Raw genomic sequence first — 17,965 nt, forward strand, 5'->3', positions numbered from 1 at the left:
AATGGGCTACTCCCAGGCACATCACATCCAAATTCAAGATTGACCTCATTTGTCTGATGTGTTTATTACAGGCATTTAGCAGATGCTCTTATCCAGAGTGACATACAACATACCCACAGCAGCCTGGGGAGGCAGTTGGGGGTTAGGTGCCTTGCTCAAAGGCACTTCAGCCATTCCTGCTGGTCCAGGGAATCAAATTGGCAACATTTTGGTCCCAAAGCTGCTTTTCTAACCATTAGGTCATGGCATCCTCATTCACTTACAACTGACAAGCCACACCAGATAAGTCGAAGGGTCTTGCCCAAGGGTCCAGTTGTGGTAGCTTGGTGGTACTGGGATTTTAACTCATGATCTTCCAGTCAGTAACCCAATGCCTTAATCACTGACAGAATTCCATCTCAGAATACACCACTTATCTGACTTTGTCTCAAAGAGGCTCTAATGGCTGAAGACAATATCATATACTAATGTCAGGAAGGAAGCTGGACTGTTGAGGACCAGGGAAAGGTTGCTTCAAAAATTGATTCTAACCCAGGTTCCTTTTGTATCCTGCTGATGGTAAGATCAGAATTTGGCACAAATCCATTGAGCCTTTTATTTGATGATGTGAGGGATTCCTTGAATGCATGAAGGCTTCTGGTAACCACTGAAGATAGCATGGATGGCATGGTGCATCTGAACATTATTGTTGATGAAGTTCATGCCTTCATGGTTAACAGTTTTCCCAGCTTAGATGGACACTTTCAGAATGTACCATGCTTCAGGGCAAGTATCATCTCAAAAGGCAATTGAAGTAAGTTTTCTTTGCTTCACTGGCTTCTGGAATCTTTGGGATTATGCTAAACAGGGGTGTTCACAGCATGACTGTACAGACATACAATTGACTGCATATTCCATTATGATCCATGGTGGTGTAGTGGTTAGCACTCTTGCCTCACAGCAAGAAGGTTCTGGGTTCAAACACCACAGTCGATGGGGGCCTTTCTAGGTGGAGTTTGCATGTTCTCTCTGTGTGGGTTTCTTCTGGATGCTCTGGGTTCCCCCACAGTCCAAAGATATGGAGATTACGTAAACATATCCAACCACTGGGGTTGCACAAGCCAATGCATACTTAGTGCTGGTCCCAAGATCGGGAAGGGTTCTGTCAGGAAGGGCATCCAGTGCAAAAATCTTTCCCAGTTGAAGTTATGCCATGATGAGGTTGTCCTGGGGCCTGGACTTGGAATACAATGACATTTTGTAAAGGCCTATATGATCCAATTATGTTGATCAAATAGGTAGGTTTTTGTCTCAGGCTGAGGCATTATGCACAGCAGATTCACTTGATTCATCACAACTATGTAAACGCTCCCCCTTTCATCATGAGATCATGAGTTTGAATCCCAACAATTCCACTGCTGACCCTGCTGTCTTGTTGACAAGTGTCTCCCTCTTCAATCACAGCAACACAAGCCACTAGGAAATCTGTTCTTGAAGCAGATTCAACTAAAATATGACCATATAATCACATCCTGGAAGAAGGATATGGGGTTTTGGGGGACTTTTCCCAGAATTTAGTCATGGTCAGACATCCATGATTGGGTAGTGTCACTGTAATTGACAGAGGAGAAAGAGTATGCTATAAGAGTATGCCACCACTCCTTCCCTGAGAGCATGGTCAGTCTTGCTCTCTTGAGCCCCTGGAGACGGATGGATGTGTCATCATCGGGATTCGGACTAGCAATCGGAGGGCAAACTCTTTTCTCTTGTGCCACTTGGAAAGGCCAGAAGAAGCTCCCAAGTGCCTTTGCCTCCCAGATTGGTGTGATACTAGCTAGTGGTTAGGGACTGGAAGTAATTTGGGTGAAAAAAAATCTACGCAATACAGATCAACAACAAGATCACTCAACAAAATCAATAAATTACAAATCAATCTTGAATCTTTTATTATAAATGGCATAAATTTTGTATGTGTGTGCACACCAATTTACAAAGGAACTCCCAGAAAACCTTGAGATCAATTTTTATTGACATGTTGCCATATCAACCTGATATCAGAGTGCAAAAAAAAAGTAAATATTGGCCAAATATAAGGCAGAATATACTAACAGCCATGACACCATACAGTCTCCAGTACAGTACAAAGTCAAATTAAGTCACATCATATTTATTTTGTTGTTAAATATTATTAATACTGCTGGTAACTACTGTATGAGAACAAATTAAATTGTTGTGGGGTTTTTTTCTTCCCTTTTTTAAAATACTGAACCAGCAGTGTACCACCGCTAATCAGCTGATGCAAGAAAGAGGTCAACTTGTGGTAAAATCCTACAGGCTACAGTCAAAGTAAACCAATAATTCACATACATAACATCGAAGCTAAAATGACCAAGTCGTTAAATAAATGATTAGAAATAGGGTCCTTATGCTTGGAAGTCAATATGCACTGTAATCTTGTCTCAGTGCTAATGGAGCATAAATGAATGAAACAAATGTTATCTGGAGAAAGTGGCTTTTGAAAATGATTGGCTTATAAATAGGGCAATCCCATTACAGCAGAGCACCGAGTCACAGAGACATGTTTCGTTATCTTCGAGTAAGTACCTTATTAATTTCCCTTCTACAGAACCAGCTGTACTCTCGGTAAACATACTCGGGAGAAAAGATGGCCTGCAATGGCAGAGAAGGAAAGCTGCAGTCCAAGTGATACGTTTGTTACACTTATTCACACAGTAGGGCGAGACAAATAATACAAGAGAAAACAGAAAAGAAGCAGAGAGAGACCAAGACCACAGGGAATCAAAGCCATGGTTGCAATTTAGCTGACAGAAAACATCCTACCAAATCTGAACAAGCTGTTTTCAGAGCTGCAGAACTAAAGCAATAGGTGGCTGGGGTGTTTCTTTCTTTTAAACTTTTCTTTTTTTTGGACCCTGATCCAGATGTTTCTCATTTGACAATATTTTATTTGGAGCTGCCTAGCAGACAGGAGCCTCATTTGTTCCTTCCTGACTCTAACAAGCTTAAGACCTGTAAATGAGCCTGAAGAAGTCTGACGAGCCATCACCAGGTGTAGTGTGGGCCTGTCTATAAGTGTGTGTTTACTGGGCACGAGGAAGAACGAGCAGAGTGCAGAGACAGCAAGATGACAGGTTGCGCATAGTCCATGAACTATAAAAATCAGAACTTACAAAGAGCGCACGCACGCACATACACACACACACACTTTAGTACACACTCAAGTACACACACAAAAACACTTTCATGTCTTATTAAAAAAAGGATTCATACATTTACTTGTGAAAACTGTACAGCAAAAACAATTTCCTTATAAATGGTTATAAAAGTTCTGAATAGTGCTGTTTGCTCAGGATTTCGCTGGATAACTATGAACAGCAATGAATGACAGCTACACAACATCATTGGTGTAAATGTCAAACACTCCTCCTTTTTTGCTGGACAGAAGAAGAGCGAAGGCGCACCGATTCGGCCCGTTTGATCTTTGTTGCTGGTAGACCGAGAACATCTGACAGGCCATCTAGTCCAGAGCCGGCCTCTGCTGGGTTCTCTAAAGGCGGAACAACACACGCACATACACGCACACATGCGCGCACACACAGACATTAAATCAGTGCTGTCCAACTCAGTACTTAAAAGTCTGAAGTCCAGAATTACTTTCTTTTTAATACCAGTTTAATAGATACAGCTGTCCAAAGTGGTTTGTTTAATCTAATAATAATAAGCTTTATTTATACAGGGGATGGGGCAGCACAGTGGTGTAGTGGTTAGCACTGTCGCTTCACAGCAAGAAGGTTTTGGGTTTGAGCCCAGTGGTTGACAGGGGCCTTTCTGTGTGGAGTTTGCATGTTCTCCCCGTGTCTGCGTGGGTTTCCTCCAGGTGCTCCGGTTTCCCCCATGGTCCAAAGACATGCAGGTTAGGTTAATTGGTGGCTCTAAATTGACCGTAGGTGTGAATGTGAGTGTGAATGATTGGTTGTCCCTATGTGTCAGCCCTGCGATGATCTGGTGACTTGTCCAGGGTGTACCCAGCCTCTTGCCCATAATCAGCCAAGATAGGCTCCAACTTGCCCGTGACCCTACACAGGATAAGTGGCTACAGATAATGGATGGATGGATGGATGGATGGATGATATTTAAACGTCTCTTGAATGTTTGAATTGAGACTGAGTTCTGTATGTCTCGAGGGGATAGAGTTCCACAGCTCGAAACTTGTGTATTTAAATGTGCGCTTTAAATAATTTGTTCTTGGATTAGGGAGAACGAAGCTGTCTTTCTGTCGTGTTGTAACTGTGAAAATCATAATGTTGCATATCGTTTGCGTAAATTCCTTCGAGTCCATTGTTCAGGCACTTGTACATCAAGGTAGCTTTATGGTGTTTCCTTCTTTGTTGAAGCATAGTTCATTTCTATGCTGTACTTAAGCTGCATTTAATTAAAAAAAAATCATATGTGTCCACTAGTTGACACGGACGTACTGTGAAGGAAAATCCAAGAAAGTGTATAACAGAACAGAAGGTAGACCTTACTAATCATTCTTGCACAAAGGAAAAAAAATACTCATTCTATAAGAATCTCAGATCCATTAAGAGACCAAACTGATGGACATTTGATAAATGGCTCCACGAGCATGAATAAGTAAAATGTCCCCATTACCATGGATGCCAATCATATGCTCCAGAATGAGCACTCGCTCAGCCAGGATCTTCAGAGCTTCTCTCAGCTGCTGAACTCCTTCACCCTGCAATCACATCAGCACAAGTCAATGCAAATTCAGTCAAATGGAGCAGACAATGCACGCAGAGGCTTCTCCGGTGAAAATCTGTTTTTAATTCTTTGAATTGAAGAAATCTCATGATCATAGGATTCAGGGCAAATAAAGCTACCATGGAGCAGTTACACAATGTGAACTGATAACCATTCCTTGAAGTTCAGATCAGTGGGATATCAATGTTAAAGCAGCTCACATCAGGCAGGCTCTGTCCTGGCTCGCCTTTCTGCCCCTTGGCACCCATTGGACCCTGTGATGAGACAGTCAGATAAAGACGTGGCTCGAAGATCGGATTCTTAGAAGCCAAAAGCATGGGCAGCTTTGTGTGGAAGATACACTTACAGTCAAGCCTTGCTCCCCAATTAATCCTGGAGGTCCCTGGACGAGCAAATATTTACAGATTACTGCAAGTTAATGCACATAATACTGTACAGAGTTTTGTACATAATTTTGCACTGTAACTAGGAGGATCATGGAGCTAATGGTGAATAAATATAGTGAAAATGCCTGCTTTTTTTTTTTACTCTTCCTTGTTTTCCGACACACAAAAGTCTTCAAAATGGTTCCTGTTGTGTTGTTTTTATCTTAAACGTATTTAACAGTTATTCCACAAAATTGAGTCATACATGAGCTGATAGTCAACAAGGCGCATAGGCTATAAGACATGTATGACGAGATTGAGTGGAATAACTTTTATTCTATCCTCATTTACTGGATTTTGAGAAACAGAACATTTTTACGGGGCGGCACGGTGGTGTAGTGGTTAGCGCTGTCGCCTCACAGCAAGAAGGTCCTGGGTTCGAGCCCCGGGGCCGGCGAGGGCCTTTCTGTGTGGAGTTTGCATGTTCTCCCCGTGTCCGCGTGGGTTTTCTCCGGGTGCTCCGGTTTCCCCCACAGTCCAAAGACATGCAGGTTAGGTTAACTGGTGACTCTAAATTGACCGTAGGTGTGAATGTGAGTGTGAATGGTTGTCTGTGTCTATGTGTCAGCCCTGTGATGACCTGGCGACTTGTCCAGGGTGTACCCCGCCTTTCGCCCGTAGTCAGCTGGGATAGGCTCCAGCTTGCCTGCAACCCTGTAGAAGGATAAAGCGGCTAGAGATGATGAGATGAGAACATTTTTACTTCTATTTTTTGCAAATTTGAGAAATAAAAACTTTACACAAATCATTCGACAATCATTTCTGCTTAGAATGTAAACAAACCAAACAAACAAACAAAAAATGACAGGAGCAATGTGGGAAAAATACAATAATAATAATTCTTGAAAAAAAAAAAAAAAGAGACATTCTTACCATCAAATACTTTCATTCCATATTTTGTTGTTTTTATCTTTGTATTTTTTGGGGTTTTGTTTTCAAGTAGAGTTTTTATTTCGTCCTCGGTTGATTCAGCAGCACGGGCTGCCATTTTGTTTTTCTCTACTCACGATATATGAGCTGATAGCCTTGTAGTAGAGTAGACAATCAGAATGCGCGATTGCTCATATCTAGTGAATGTGGATAGAATAATTGTTAATAGCTGCTCTGATAACAAGTGCTAGCTTGTTTCGTAGACATTCAACATTGAAACACAACGACAAACAGATAAAACGTGTCTTTCTTCAATAAATAAATAAAACAAATGTTAGATTTGGCAAATTGATGGAGTGTCATATAAATAAAACGCTTTGAGATGTGCTGTTATTTAACAATTATTAATGGTTTAATAAATAATGGTTAAATACTCTAAATTTCTCAACCAATCAGCTGACATGGTTTTCTATCACCTGTGTATTTACACAAATGGAAAATAAGACTCCGTATTTTGGCATCGATCTGAGTCAGTGATCTCACCCTGGCAGAGGCGTCCCATTTCATTTTCAGTTCTCACTACCAGCAGTTCAGTCCAGAGATTTACACTTGTATGCTGGTTTTGCCCGTAGTACTGCGGTTGTGGCATTACAGGGAGTGTGTGTAAATAAATAAAGTGCTGTCTGATCCTAACAAAACATAAGAATTATGAGAAGGAAAGAGCTGCTAGAAGAGTATCAGATCAAATCTCTTTATTTATTCACACACACACACACACACACACACACACAAAACACATACACAGAGTCAGTGTTGTTTATAGAGGTTAGTTTCAGCTGCGTCATTAATCCATGATAATAAATGGTTCACTATGAACAAATCTCAAAAAGATTCTCAAAAATTCTCCTGCGTGTGAGAAACGGTTATGCTTTATTAATAGCACATCACTTCATCAATAGTGTTTGTTAAAATGAGTGGATTGGGTTAAACAGCAGAAGCATGACGACATTAATGGTCTCAAACAAGCAAAAAAAAAAAGTCCTGAGACTATCACACTTAAATCTATACTTGGTGATTTTTATTTATTTATTTATTAGCAGAACTCGATATTAGGCAGTTGAGATTCAACAACATTATCCAGTGTACAGTCTACTGAGCGGGTTGCAGTATATCTTACAATAGAAACGTTTCTGTACATCATAGACACAACATGCATCTATAATCTGTTTTTGTTTGCAATAATCCATCCATCATCATCCATTATCTGTAACCATTTATCCTGTGCAGGGCAAGCTGGAGCCTATCCCACGCACACACGGGGAGAACATGCAAACTCCACACAGAAAGGCCCCTGTCGGCCACTGGGCTTGAACCCAGAACCTTCTTGCTGTGAGGTGACAGTGCTAACCACTACACCTCTGTGCCACCCCGTTTGCAATAATGTGTCTGATTTAATTCTGATTATTTGATACTAAACAAAATCTTGGCGGCTGCAGAGTATATTTAAGCTATCCCAATTTGGCCTAAAAACCTGGCAACCCTGTCATTAACTTCCCTGTCTGCTTCTCCTGCTCCACTGAAAATAGCAAGCATGGGGCAGCATGATTCAAGCCCCAGTGGGCACTTGTTGCAGTTCCTACTTTTGACCACTAGGTGCAGTAATAACTCCATGGAGTTAAAAGGGGGAATAAAGTGCTCACTGCTCATGATTACACAACATCTAGAAAGGCAATCAATTTAAAAAGTATGGAGTTGTGAATCAGGATTTTATTCATCTATTCATCTAGTGACGAGCTGCAACTACATTTAAGAGGAATGTAACACATGATTCAGGATTCATTAAGATATAGTAGGATAAGACCTCACCCTTTCACCTCGGTCTCCTTTAGGTCCTGGTTCTCCAGCTTTGCCTGGAAGACCCCTTGGTGCCTACAACACACACACACACACACACTGGTTTTAAAATGTATTTTGGTACCTAACCTTTCCTTCTTTAGTTAACTAGCAAGTCTATGTTATCAATCTTTTTCATATATCAAAATCAAAGTCCCTCCTGTGCCAGGACCAGGTCTTCCCAGGCAGTCTCCCATCCCAGTACTAACCAGGCCTTTAAAGGATATACGCAGAACCTTTATTTTTAAATAAATTTCTGAGTGGATAGTATCTCCATCCTTGACTCTTGTATGCTGCATAAATGGGAATTTAAAAAATATATGTATTTTTGAGAGTTAAAATTGACCGCAAAGTTGCCATTTGAGCTGCCCCGCTGAGCTAGCCATCCGAGTGCGTGACGTCACAGTGGTAACCAGTTTTAAGGCAGAGGCCTTTTACAACTATAGACCAAAGTCATATAAATAAAAATTTATGGTGAAAGTAAGAAATACCATTACTGACTTGCTCAACTAAGACTGATTTGACTTCATTGATTGTGGGTTGACTCTCATTAAAACAGGATAGGTGTTATAACTTATGCAACATACATGTACATGCATGCATTTTTACTGAGAAAACGTAGAAGGCTAATTAAATAATTAGATGAACTGAGACAATCACATTCTGAAGCAAATTAAGTAATCTTATACCGATAACTTAAACGCACAATACAAGTTACATGTATTCATCTAAATGCAGGTAAACAATGTTTTTATTGTTTTTTTTATCCAAATGAGAGTCGGAGCTTACCCGTCTGTGTTCTCGCTTCTTGAAGGCTGATTGTTTTGAAACAATCTGACTTTCAGTTGTTCGCTCAGTTCTCCGTTCATTTGCTTCTTCCACGCAAGGGCGAGATGGCAGCAATATCCAGTTTAGAAATAAGATGGCTGCTCCACTCTTTCTCCATTCTCTCCATTACTGAGTACTCTGCCATTACTGCTCGGCTCAGGCAATTACTAAAACCCGGGACGGAACGGGATGTCACTGGTTTTTAGCAACAACCACATGGAGGTCACCGCCCGAGCAATATGTCACGTCTCGTTCCGGGGTTTTACCAACAACCCTCGGCTCACTCCGGGAAAACTGGTGCAACTAAACTCACTTTTCTCATCTCATTATCTCTAGCCGCTTTATCCTGTTCTACAGGGTCGCAGGCAAGCTGGAGCCTATCCCAGCTGACTACGGGCGAAAGGCGGGGTACACCCTGGACAAGTCGCCAGGTCATCACAGGGCTGACACATAGACACAGACAACCATTCACACTCACATTCACACCTACGGTCAATTTAGAGTCATCAGTTAACCTAACCTGCATGTCTTTGGACTGTGGGGGAAACCGGAGCACCCAGAAGAAACCCAAGCGGACACAGGGAGAACATGCAAACTCCGCACAGAAAGGCCCTCGCCAGCCACGGGGCTCGAACCCTGACCTTCTTGCTGTGAGGCGACAGCACTAACCACTACACCACCGTGCCGCCCTAAACTCACTTTTTAAATAAATAAATAAATAAATAAATACTTTCCTTTGCTTGTAGTTTTATTTAATTGTTGGTACTGCACCCTCTTTCAATACGGGCTTATAGCCAGCGCTCCTCAACAGATCAGAGGAGTCTTCAGTAAAATGTGCAGAGCAGAGGAGAAACCACTTCATCGGCACCCAACGTGCCCATGAACTTCTCGCAAAATGCGTCTAAATCTTTGCAGTTTGAATATTCTTGGGCCATGAATGCAACGTAAATCCACCTTCTGTCATGTTGCTGCACTGGACAGCAACACATCTAGATGGCATGGCAATAAATTAGCTCAAAATGGAGGATCGGAGTTGCAGTCAGCTGTGTTTTAGTATAGCAGAAGTGGCGATGAGACCGATAGACTTCCTGCTGTGAGGTTATGGACGTCAAGGTCATTCACTCAGACTGCTACCTATATGAATCACTTTAATCATAAAAATGACTATATTAGATTTATTGTTAACACTTAAAACTATTCCTGTGCCATTACTGAGATCTCAAGGCATTTATAAACGAAAGTAAGGCCATGGCTCTGCGTATATGCTTTAAGGTGCACCAGGTGGCACTGATTTCCATTTCTATAGCCCTCGGCCTTTTGCCTATTACACAGCTAGGGTCACAGTGGGGGGCTGGTCCTCTGGTAACCACAAGAGTTTGGCTCCCTACTCACATCTGTATTACAGTGTGCCTCACCAGTTGGCAGTAGGTACCATTTTTACGATGGTCTTTGGTATGACCCTACCATGAGTAGAACTTATGATCTTCTGGTCAAGAAACAAACACGTTAACCACGAGGCCGACCTCAAAACTTCTGCATCATTTCCAGTTTTCTGCTACATTTCTTCCCACAAAATATTGGAGCGCAACATGGATTTCCACCCAACTCTCCTGAGGAAAAAAGGGATTCTGGTTGTCCAAGATGGCCGCCTTTATCAACTTTCAGCTACATGGTTACATTATGTTCATGTTTATACAGCATATTACAGTAATTCCCACTGTACAGTTCACTAAACCACATCAGCACAGCATGTAGGACATCACTGAAGCCCTGGATGTTATTCGACGATACAGTGATGTTTACAGATATGCTTTTAAATGAGAAAAACTTCCATTACTTGTTAGCCACATTATCCTTTTAGGCGGCAAACAAAACAAAATTATCAAATGTGCTAGCTTTTAGATGACACTTGGATTAAGGGGAACACTGTGTTCATTTTATTTTTCACCAAACCACTCCTAAGATGGACAAAAAAGTTTTATGAAAAACTCAGATGATTTGTGTGTGTGTGTGTGTGTGTCTGAACATATACTTACATCTTGTCCAGGTAAACCTGGAATGCCAGGAGCTCCAGCAGGACCTGGGGGGCCTTAACAAGGACAGGATTTAAAAAAAAAAAAAAAAGTTAATGACTTTACATTTGGATGTAATCATACTAGAATCTGTTCATTCATTTGAAGTTATTTAAATTTACACAGAAAAAATCCACCTTGAATTAACTTAACATATTAATCTTTATAATTAATCTTCAGTGGTGTCTAAGGTCAGATCCCGTGTTGACTTTAAATCACTTTCATTGACATTTTGATCTATTTTCACTTTCCTACATTTGTCAGTAAACCCGCTGAAGCTCAGCAGACTTCAAACATGGACTCCCCAAACTACAATTCCCATAACACACAGCGCCCTCCCTCTCCTGCCTACTGAAATCACAGCTGACTGTGATTTCCTCAATCACCTGTCCCTCCATATAAGCTCACCTCTCATATGCACCTTTGCAAAGTATTGTTCTGCTCTCAGTACATACCAAGCCTTGTATCTTTCTGACTGCTTATTTCAATTCTGACCCTCGCTACTTTCTTCTCGTTTCTCGCTCTGTCATTCCTACACTACGTTGTTTGCCGATCGCCCGACCCTCGCTAGTTTACTGATTCTGATTCCCGCGTTTTGATTTGGCTTTGAAGACTTTCTGCAATCTGTCTTCCTCTGCGCATACATTCGTAAGTGCCTGCATCCTCACAGGATACTTCGCCAACATGGATGTAGCGGAGGATTCCAAAACAGACTGCTTTCAACACAAAGGGGAGTTTGCTAGGAGAACATCAGCAGATGCTCACCGATCTCAACACTCGGATGGCTCAGCTTGCAATGGTGATGTTGCAGGCCCTCCTAGCGCGCCCCACGTCTCCTCCCAATCCGGCGTTGCAACTCCCTACTCCAGAGAAGTTCACTGGAGATGTCAATGCATGTAAAGGTTTCCTGTTACAATGTTCTTTATATTATTTTGCCACTATGCCCAGCCTATCTGACGAGCATAAGATCGCTAAATTCTTGTCTTTTCTCACTGGCAAAGCACTCCGCTAGGCAACTGCAATCTGGAACAGGGGTGGCGAGCAAACTAAATCATATGAATGGATCCTCTCGCTAGTCAAGAGGGTATTTGACCATGAACCCGAGGGGATAGAGGTTGGAGAGAGCCTACTTGCCAGTTCCCAGGGTAACCACAGTGTAGCTAAATACGCCCTGGACTTGAGGACACTAGCTGCCACCAGTGGATGGAACAACCCTACCCTGAAGGCAGTCTTTCGCCAGGGTCTCCATCCTGAGATCATCAGTGAACTGGCTTGTAGAGATGTGAATCTTTCTCTCGATTCCCTCATAGATCTAGCCATCCATCGAGACGGATGCTTAAGCAGTTGCTTAAGCACCGTCCCTCCATTCAAGATTGTGGCAGGACTTCTCTGCCATCAGAGGACAATGCACTGATGGAAGTATCCCGCACTAGACTAATCCGTGCTGAGTGAGCTAGATGATGCAAGGAGGGGCTGTGTTTCTACTGCGGGAGCTCCAAACATAACATCCGGAACTGTCCGACCCGACCAGCCCGCGAGAACCCAGCTAAACAACCCGTGTCCTCCACAAGTCCAGTGAGAAAGCTCTCCTCCAAGTCTTTCCAGTTACCAATGATACTGAAAGTTGCATCCTCTACTCATACCCTATCTGATTTCATAGATTCAGGGGCAGAGGGGAACTTTATCAGTCAAGCAATTGTGCAAGAGCTCAACCTTCCTGTCACTTTGCTGCACAGCCCACTTAGCATCCGGACCATTGATGGAGGACCAATAGGTGACAGGCTGGTCACTTCATGCACCCAACCTGTGCAGATCCAGGTTGGAGCATTACACAAGGAGCTCATGTCGCTCTACATTACGTCAACCGTTAATCATGGCATTATTCCCGGGTATCCCTGGCTGCAACTCCACAACCCTCTCATCTCCTGGCAACACAAAGAAATTCTCCAATGGTCACCTACATGCTTCCAGAGTTGCCTTTCTTGTCCTCAGGTCCAAGTAGCCTCCACCTCTGTGGAGAGCCCTCAACCCGACTCCAATGACAATGTGCCTGACTGCTATTGGGGCCTCTCTGAGGTCCTCAGCAAGGGGAAGGCCTGCAGGCTACCACTGCACAGACCTTACGACTGCACCACAGATACTACCAGGTATGTCTCCGCCTCACGGTCACATTTATCCCCTGTCCCAGAAGAAACATGCTGCCATGGAGGATTACATACAGGAGGCTCTCAAACAGGGATATATTCACCCGTCCAAATCTCCTGCATCAGCTGGTTTCTTTTTCATGGAGAAACATGGGGGTGGGCTGCAGCCCTGCATAGATTAGAGGTCTAAACCAGGTCACTGTCAAGTATCCATATCCTCTTCCCTTGGTTCCAGCAGCACTAGAACAACTACAAACCGCCAAGATATTCACTAAACTCAATCTACACAGTGCATACAACTTGATCCAGATCAAGACGGTGACGAGTGGAAAACTGCCTTTAGCACCACCACTGGACACTTTGAATAACGGGTCATGCCTTATGGCCCTTCTTCAGCTCCCAGCGTGTTCCAGTGTTTCATCAATGACATGCTCTGGGACATGCTGGGTAGATATGTCATTGCGTACATAGACAACATCCTCATCTACTCATCAGATTTCCTGCTTCACCAGGAACACGTCAGAGCAGTCCTCAGGTGGCTACTGGAGAACAACCTCTACATGAAGGCTGAGAAGTGCGAGTTCCACCAAAGCAGGCTCTCCTTCCTGGGCTATGTCATCAGCGCCAGTGGAGTCAGTATGGATTCGTCCAAGGTCTCAGCCATAACATCCTGGCCAACACCTCGCTCTATCAAAGATCTTCAACGCTTCCTAGGCTTTGCAAATTTTCCTAGGCTTCCTAGCCGTTGCTTCATTAGAAACTTCAGCACTCTGGCAGGCCCACTAACCTTGCTACTAAAGAAAGGTCCCAAGATTCTACGTTGGAACCCAGCAGCTGAGGAAGCCTTCAACAGACTCAAGCAAGCTTTCATGTCAGCCCCTATACTCCAGCATCCGGATCCTGCAAAACCATTCATCGTAAAGGTAGATGCGTCTGACACTGGAATAGGGGCCATCTTGTCCCAATGTTTTGGGGAGAAACAGAAGCTACATCCCATAGCCACCTTTTCCAAGAAACTGACCTCAGCAGAGAGAAATTATGATGTAGGAAATAGAGTGCTGCTTGCGATCAAATTGGCTCTTGAAGAGTGGCGGCACTGGCTAGAGGGAGCAACACACCCTTTCACCATCCTTACTGATCATAAGAATCTCGAGTACCTCAGAAAGGCCAAGAGACTGAACCCTCGTCAGGCCAGATGGGCTCCATTCTTCACATGCTTTGACTTCACCATCTCATTCCGTCCAGGGTCCAAAAATGTCAAGCCAGATGCCTTATCCAGGGCATTCGGGCCATTCCACCACGAAACGGGTTCCCATCCCACTGTCCCACCACAATGTTTCGTGCAGTCCAACACCTGGGAACTGGACAAGGAAATCAACGCATCACAACCCCAAACCCTGCCGGTCAACCTCCACCTGGTCTTTTCTATGTGCCAAAGCATCTCCGCAGTAAACTCATCACCTGGGCACATGCATCTCCCGCCACAGGACATCCAAACAGCTAACAAACCCACCAGATGCTAAGGAACTGGTATTGGTGGGAAAACATTATCAGAAATCAACCAGTTTGTCGCCTCCTGCTCTGAGTGTGCTCAAGCAAAGGTCCCAAGAGCCCCCCCGCGGGCAAATTATGCCCACTACCCGTTCCCCAAAGACCGTGGTCTCACCTGGCGATTGACTTTATCACTGACCTACTGTACCTCCCTCTCAAGAAAATACCACAATAATGGTAACCATAGATAGATTTTTGAAAGCCCTGAAACTCATCCCACTGCCTGGCATCCCCACAGCCTCTCAAATCGCAGAACTCTTGTTCCAGCAGGTCTTCCAGTACTATGGCATCCCAGAAGACATAGTTAGTGACCGGGGGCCCCAATTCATTTCCAAGTTTTGGACAAGCTTCATGGAGAGGTTGGGGGTATCCATGAGCCTCACTTCCAGCTAGCACCCGCAATCCAATGGTCAAGTAGAGAGAGCAAACCAGGAAATTGGCTGCTTTCTCAGAATCCATTGCATGCGTAACCAGGGGGACTGGGCACGCTTCCTGCCCTGGGCCAAGTATGCACAAAACTCGCTGAAGCACTCTGACACCCAACTAACCCCATTTCAGTGCATACTCAGCTACCAACCGCCCTTGTTCCCCTGGGATGATGCACCGAACCAGGTACAAGCTGTCGATGACTGGTTCAAACATAGTTAGACCATCTGGGAGGAGGTTCACCAATGTCTGGAGTCAGTCTGCACCAAGTACAAGACATATGCAGACAAGCATAGAGGAGAGACTCCCAACTTCCACCCAGGCGATAGAGTTTGGGTGGCCACCAAGAACCTAAGGGAGACCAACACCTGTAGGAAGCTCCAACCTCGATACATCAGCCCATTCAGAATCCTGCACCATATCAATGAAGTATCTTACTGTCTCAAACTCCCTCCCCACAGCTGTATATCACCCACATTCCATGTCACACACCTCAAACCTGCCATCCTGGGGCCCCTCACCAGCAACACACCAACCCAAGAACACCCCTCACTCAACCTTGAAGACCCCATCTACCAGTTCCACAAGATCCTAGATTCAAGATGTAGAGGAGGCCAAGTCGAGTACCTGATCGACTGGGAGGGGTGCGGACCAGAGGAACAAAGCTGGGTCAATGCCAAAGACATCCTTGACCTCCTTCTGAAGCAAGAGTTCCATGCCCAGTTTCCTAGCAAACCAGCACCCAGAGGTAGGGGTCACCCCAGAAAGATTGTAGCTCCCGGAGATGGCTCCTCGGGGGGGGCTCTGTCACTAAACTCGCTGAAGCTCAACAGACTACAAACATGGACTCCCCAAACTACAACTCCCATAAACACACAGCACCCTCTGTCTCCCACCTACTGAATCACAGCTGACCATGATTTCCTCAATCACCTGTCCCTCCAGATAAGCTCACCTCTCATACACACCTTTACGAAGTATTGTTCTGCTCCCAGTATATACCAAGCCTTGTATCTTTCTGACTGCTTATTTCAATTCTGACCCTCGCTACTTTCTTCTCATTTCTCGCTCTGTCATTCCTACACTACATTGTTTGCCGATCGCCCGACCCTTGCTAGTTTACTGATTCTGATTCCCGCTTCTTGATTTGGCTTTGACAACTTTCTGCAATCTGTCTTCCTCCATGCATACATCCATAAGTGCCTGCATCCTCACAACATTCCCCACGATGCTGTTTGATTACCTACTGATAGCATTGCGGTGGGATTTTGCCCTTGCTTCATGTCTACCTAAAGAGAGTGATGCAGCAGTGCTTTAAGGGGCATATACATTTCAATCAATTCACTCGTTGCCCATCATTTCCAGGCTCTGGTTGCCTTGACATCCCTCTTGTATACTTCCAACGGCAAATGTTTCAGAGTGAAATGAGCAGTAGCTGGCTAGCTCATGACATATGGACAGAGCTATGCTTCAACAGTGACAATTCACCCACATTTTGAAATTTCTTTTAGATTACAGATAGTACAGTTTATAGAATAAATCCATAACCTTTTCTGGTTTCTGTAACTTTCTTAAGGCACAGTTTAGATTGTCTGCCTAGTTAACTGTTGAAATATCTTGTTAGCACAATTCCTGGCTATATCACTTGCCTTAAAATATATATGCAGAACCATGGCCTCACTTTCATTTATAAATGCCTTGAGACCTCAAGAATGGCACAGGAATAGTTTTAAGTGTTAACAATAAATCTAATACAGGGCTTGACATTAATGGTTGTCTGCTTGTCCGGGACAAGTGATCCTTTATGTCGGACAAGTTCATCGTCTCAGTTACTTGTCCTATCGGACAAGTGCCAAAATACGCCAATATTCGGGTTACGTATCAAATTTATCAGTTTATTCACATGATTTCCGAAGCATCTCACTCGATATATTGTTTTGATGAATCACCGAATGTTTCTCTTTGGAAAGAGCAATGTGCGCATGCGCAATATTCCACTTGCGAAACCGGCCAATACCGCTTCGTGTATTTGAGCCGAAAAGTAAACGGTCATTTACCAGACCCTCCATGATTTTGCTATGTTGTGATTTGCAACTTCAACGCAAATTCAACCAATCCCCGCGAATTCAGGGTGGTGTTGCAATTATATCCAATCACTGCAACTTTCCCGCAAATTTGACCAATCGTTGGTGTCGTCTTGAGGTGACGTCGACAAACTACCTTCCACCTTACTTCCGTGTTTCCGTTCAAGAGAAGCAGCATGTGCGAGTCAGTGTTTATGTAGGCTTAAATTCTGTTACTGAAAGTGTGTTATGTTTACAGTGAAGGACTGTGTGCACTTTACATTATTTTTTTACTTAATACAAGAAATTAATGGATGCCAACATTTTTGCCAAAATGGTATTTTATTTTCCATTGTTTAGGCAGCTTCAGCATCATACTGTGAGATTCTGTTCAAATTGTTTTTTTTCTTCTATGAAGCCTGAGCCATTTATTTTATTAGTTTATAATTATTGTTTAATTTAGTCTTCAGGAGAGACTGCCTGCACACAGTACTAGTATTAATAGTTTTTTTTCTTACTTGAAAGCTGAGGCATTTATATTATATTTTAAGGTAACTTCATGTTGTGCTGTGAGGTTCTATGCACTTTAACTTTTGAACCAACAGGTGCATTTGGTTAAGTAAAGCCTATTTTTCTGCATTTTTGTAGTCCTGGTAATCATTTATATTGGTAAAGTTGTTTATAGGACCATTTCTCAGTGTCTTTGTTTTTTTTTAATCAATAGTTCTTCAGTAATAACTTAATATTTAACATAAATCACTCAATTTTAATCACAAAAAGAGAAAATCACAATTTCTCGCAACTTTCACTTCCTCCCGCAATGTAATCGCAACAAAAACTGAAAAAACACTGCAACTTTCATCGCAATCATTAAATACCATACAGGAGCCACACTGAATAATTAGACAACAACAATTAATCAGTGGAGG

The 17,965-nt window shown here is 43.3% G+C and overlaps 1 protein-coding gene across 3 annotated transcripts in view; it reads right to left on the minus strand.

Moving 5' to 3' along the window:
* Window positions 1-1,908: 1,908 nt before the first annotated feature.
* The window catches only part of LOC132871606 (collagen alpha-1(XXVI) chain), an 87,681-nt gene continuing 71,624 nt past the window's right edge, over window positions 1,909-17,965 (minus strand). For all 3 annotated transcript variants that reach the window (XM_060905896.1, XM_060905898.1, XM_060905895.1), the window contains 6 exons: window positions 10,817-10,869; window positions 7,926-7,988; window positions 5,111-5,146; window positions 4,965-5,018; window positions 4,654-4,738; window positions 1,909-3,547 (listed from right to left, as the gene is read on the minus strand). In XM_060905896.1, coding sequence (XP_060761879.1) covers window positions 3,414-3,547; window positions 4,654-4,738; window positions 4,965-5,018; window positions 5,111-5,146; window positions 7,926-7,988; window positions 10,817-10,869 — 425 coding nt within the window. In that variant the 3' untranslated portion in view covers window positions 1,909-3,413. The remainder of the gene's footprint in view (window positions 3,548-4,653; window positions 4,739-4,964; window positions 5,019-5,110; window positions 5,147-7,925; window positions 7,989-10,816; window positions 10,870-17,965) is intronic.

Source organism: Neoarius graeffei, chromosome 23, assembly GCF_027579695.1.
Source record: "Neoarius graeffei isolate fNeoGra1 chromosome 23, fNeoGra1.pri, whole genome shotgun sequence".
NCBI lineage: Eukaryota > Metazoa > Chordata > Actinopteri > Siluriformes > Ariidae > Neoarius > Neoarius graeffei.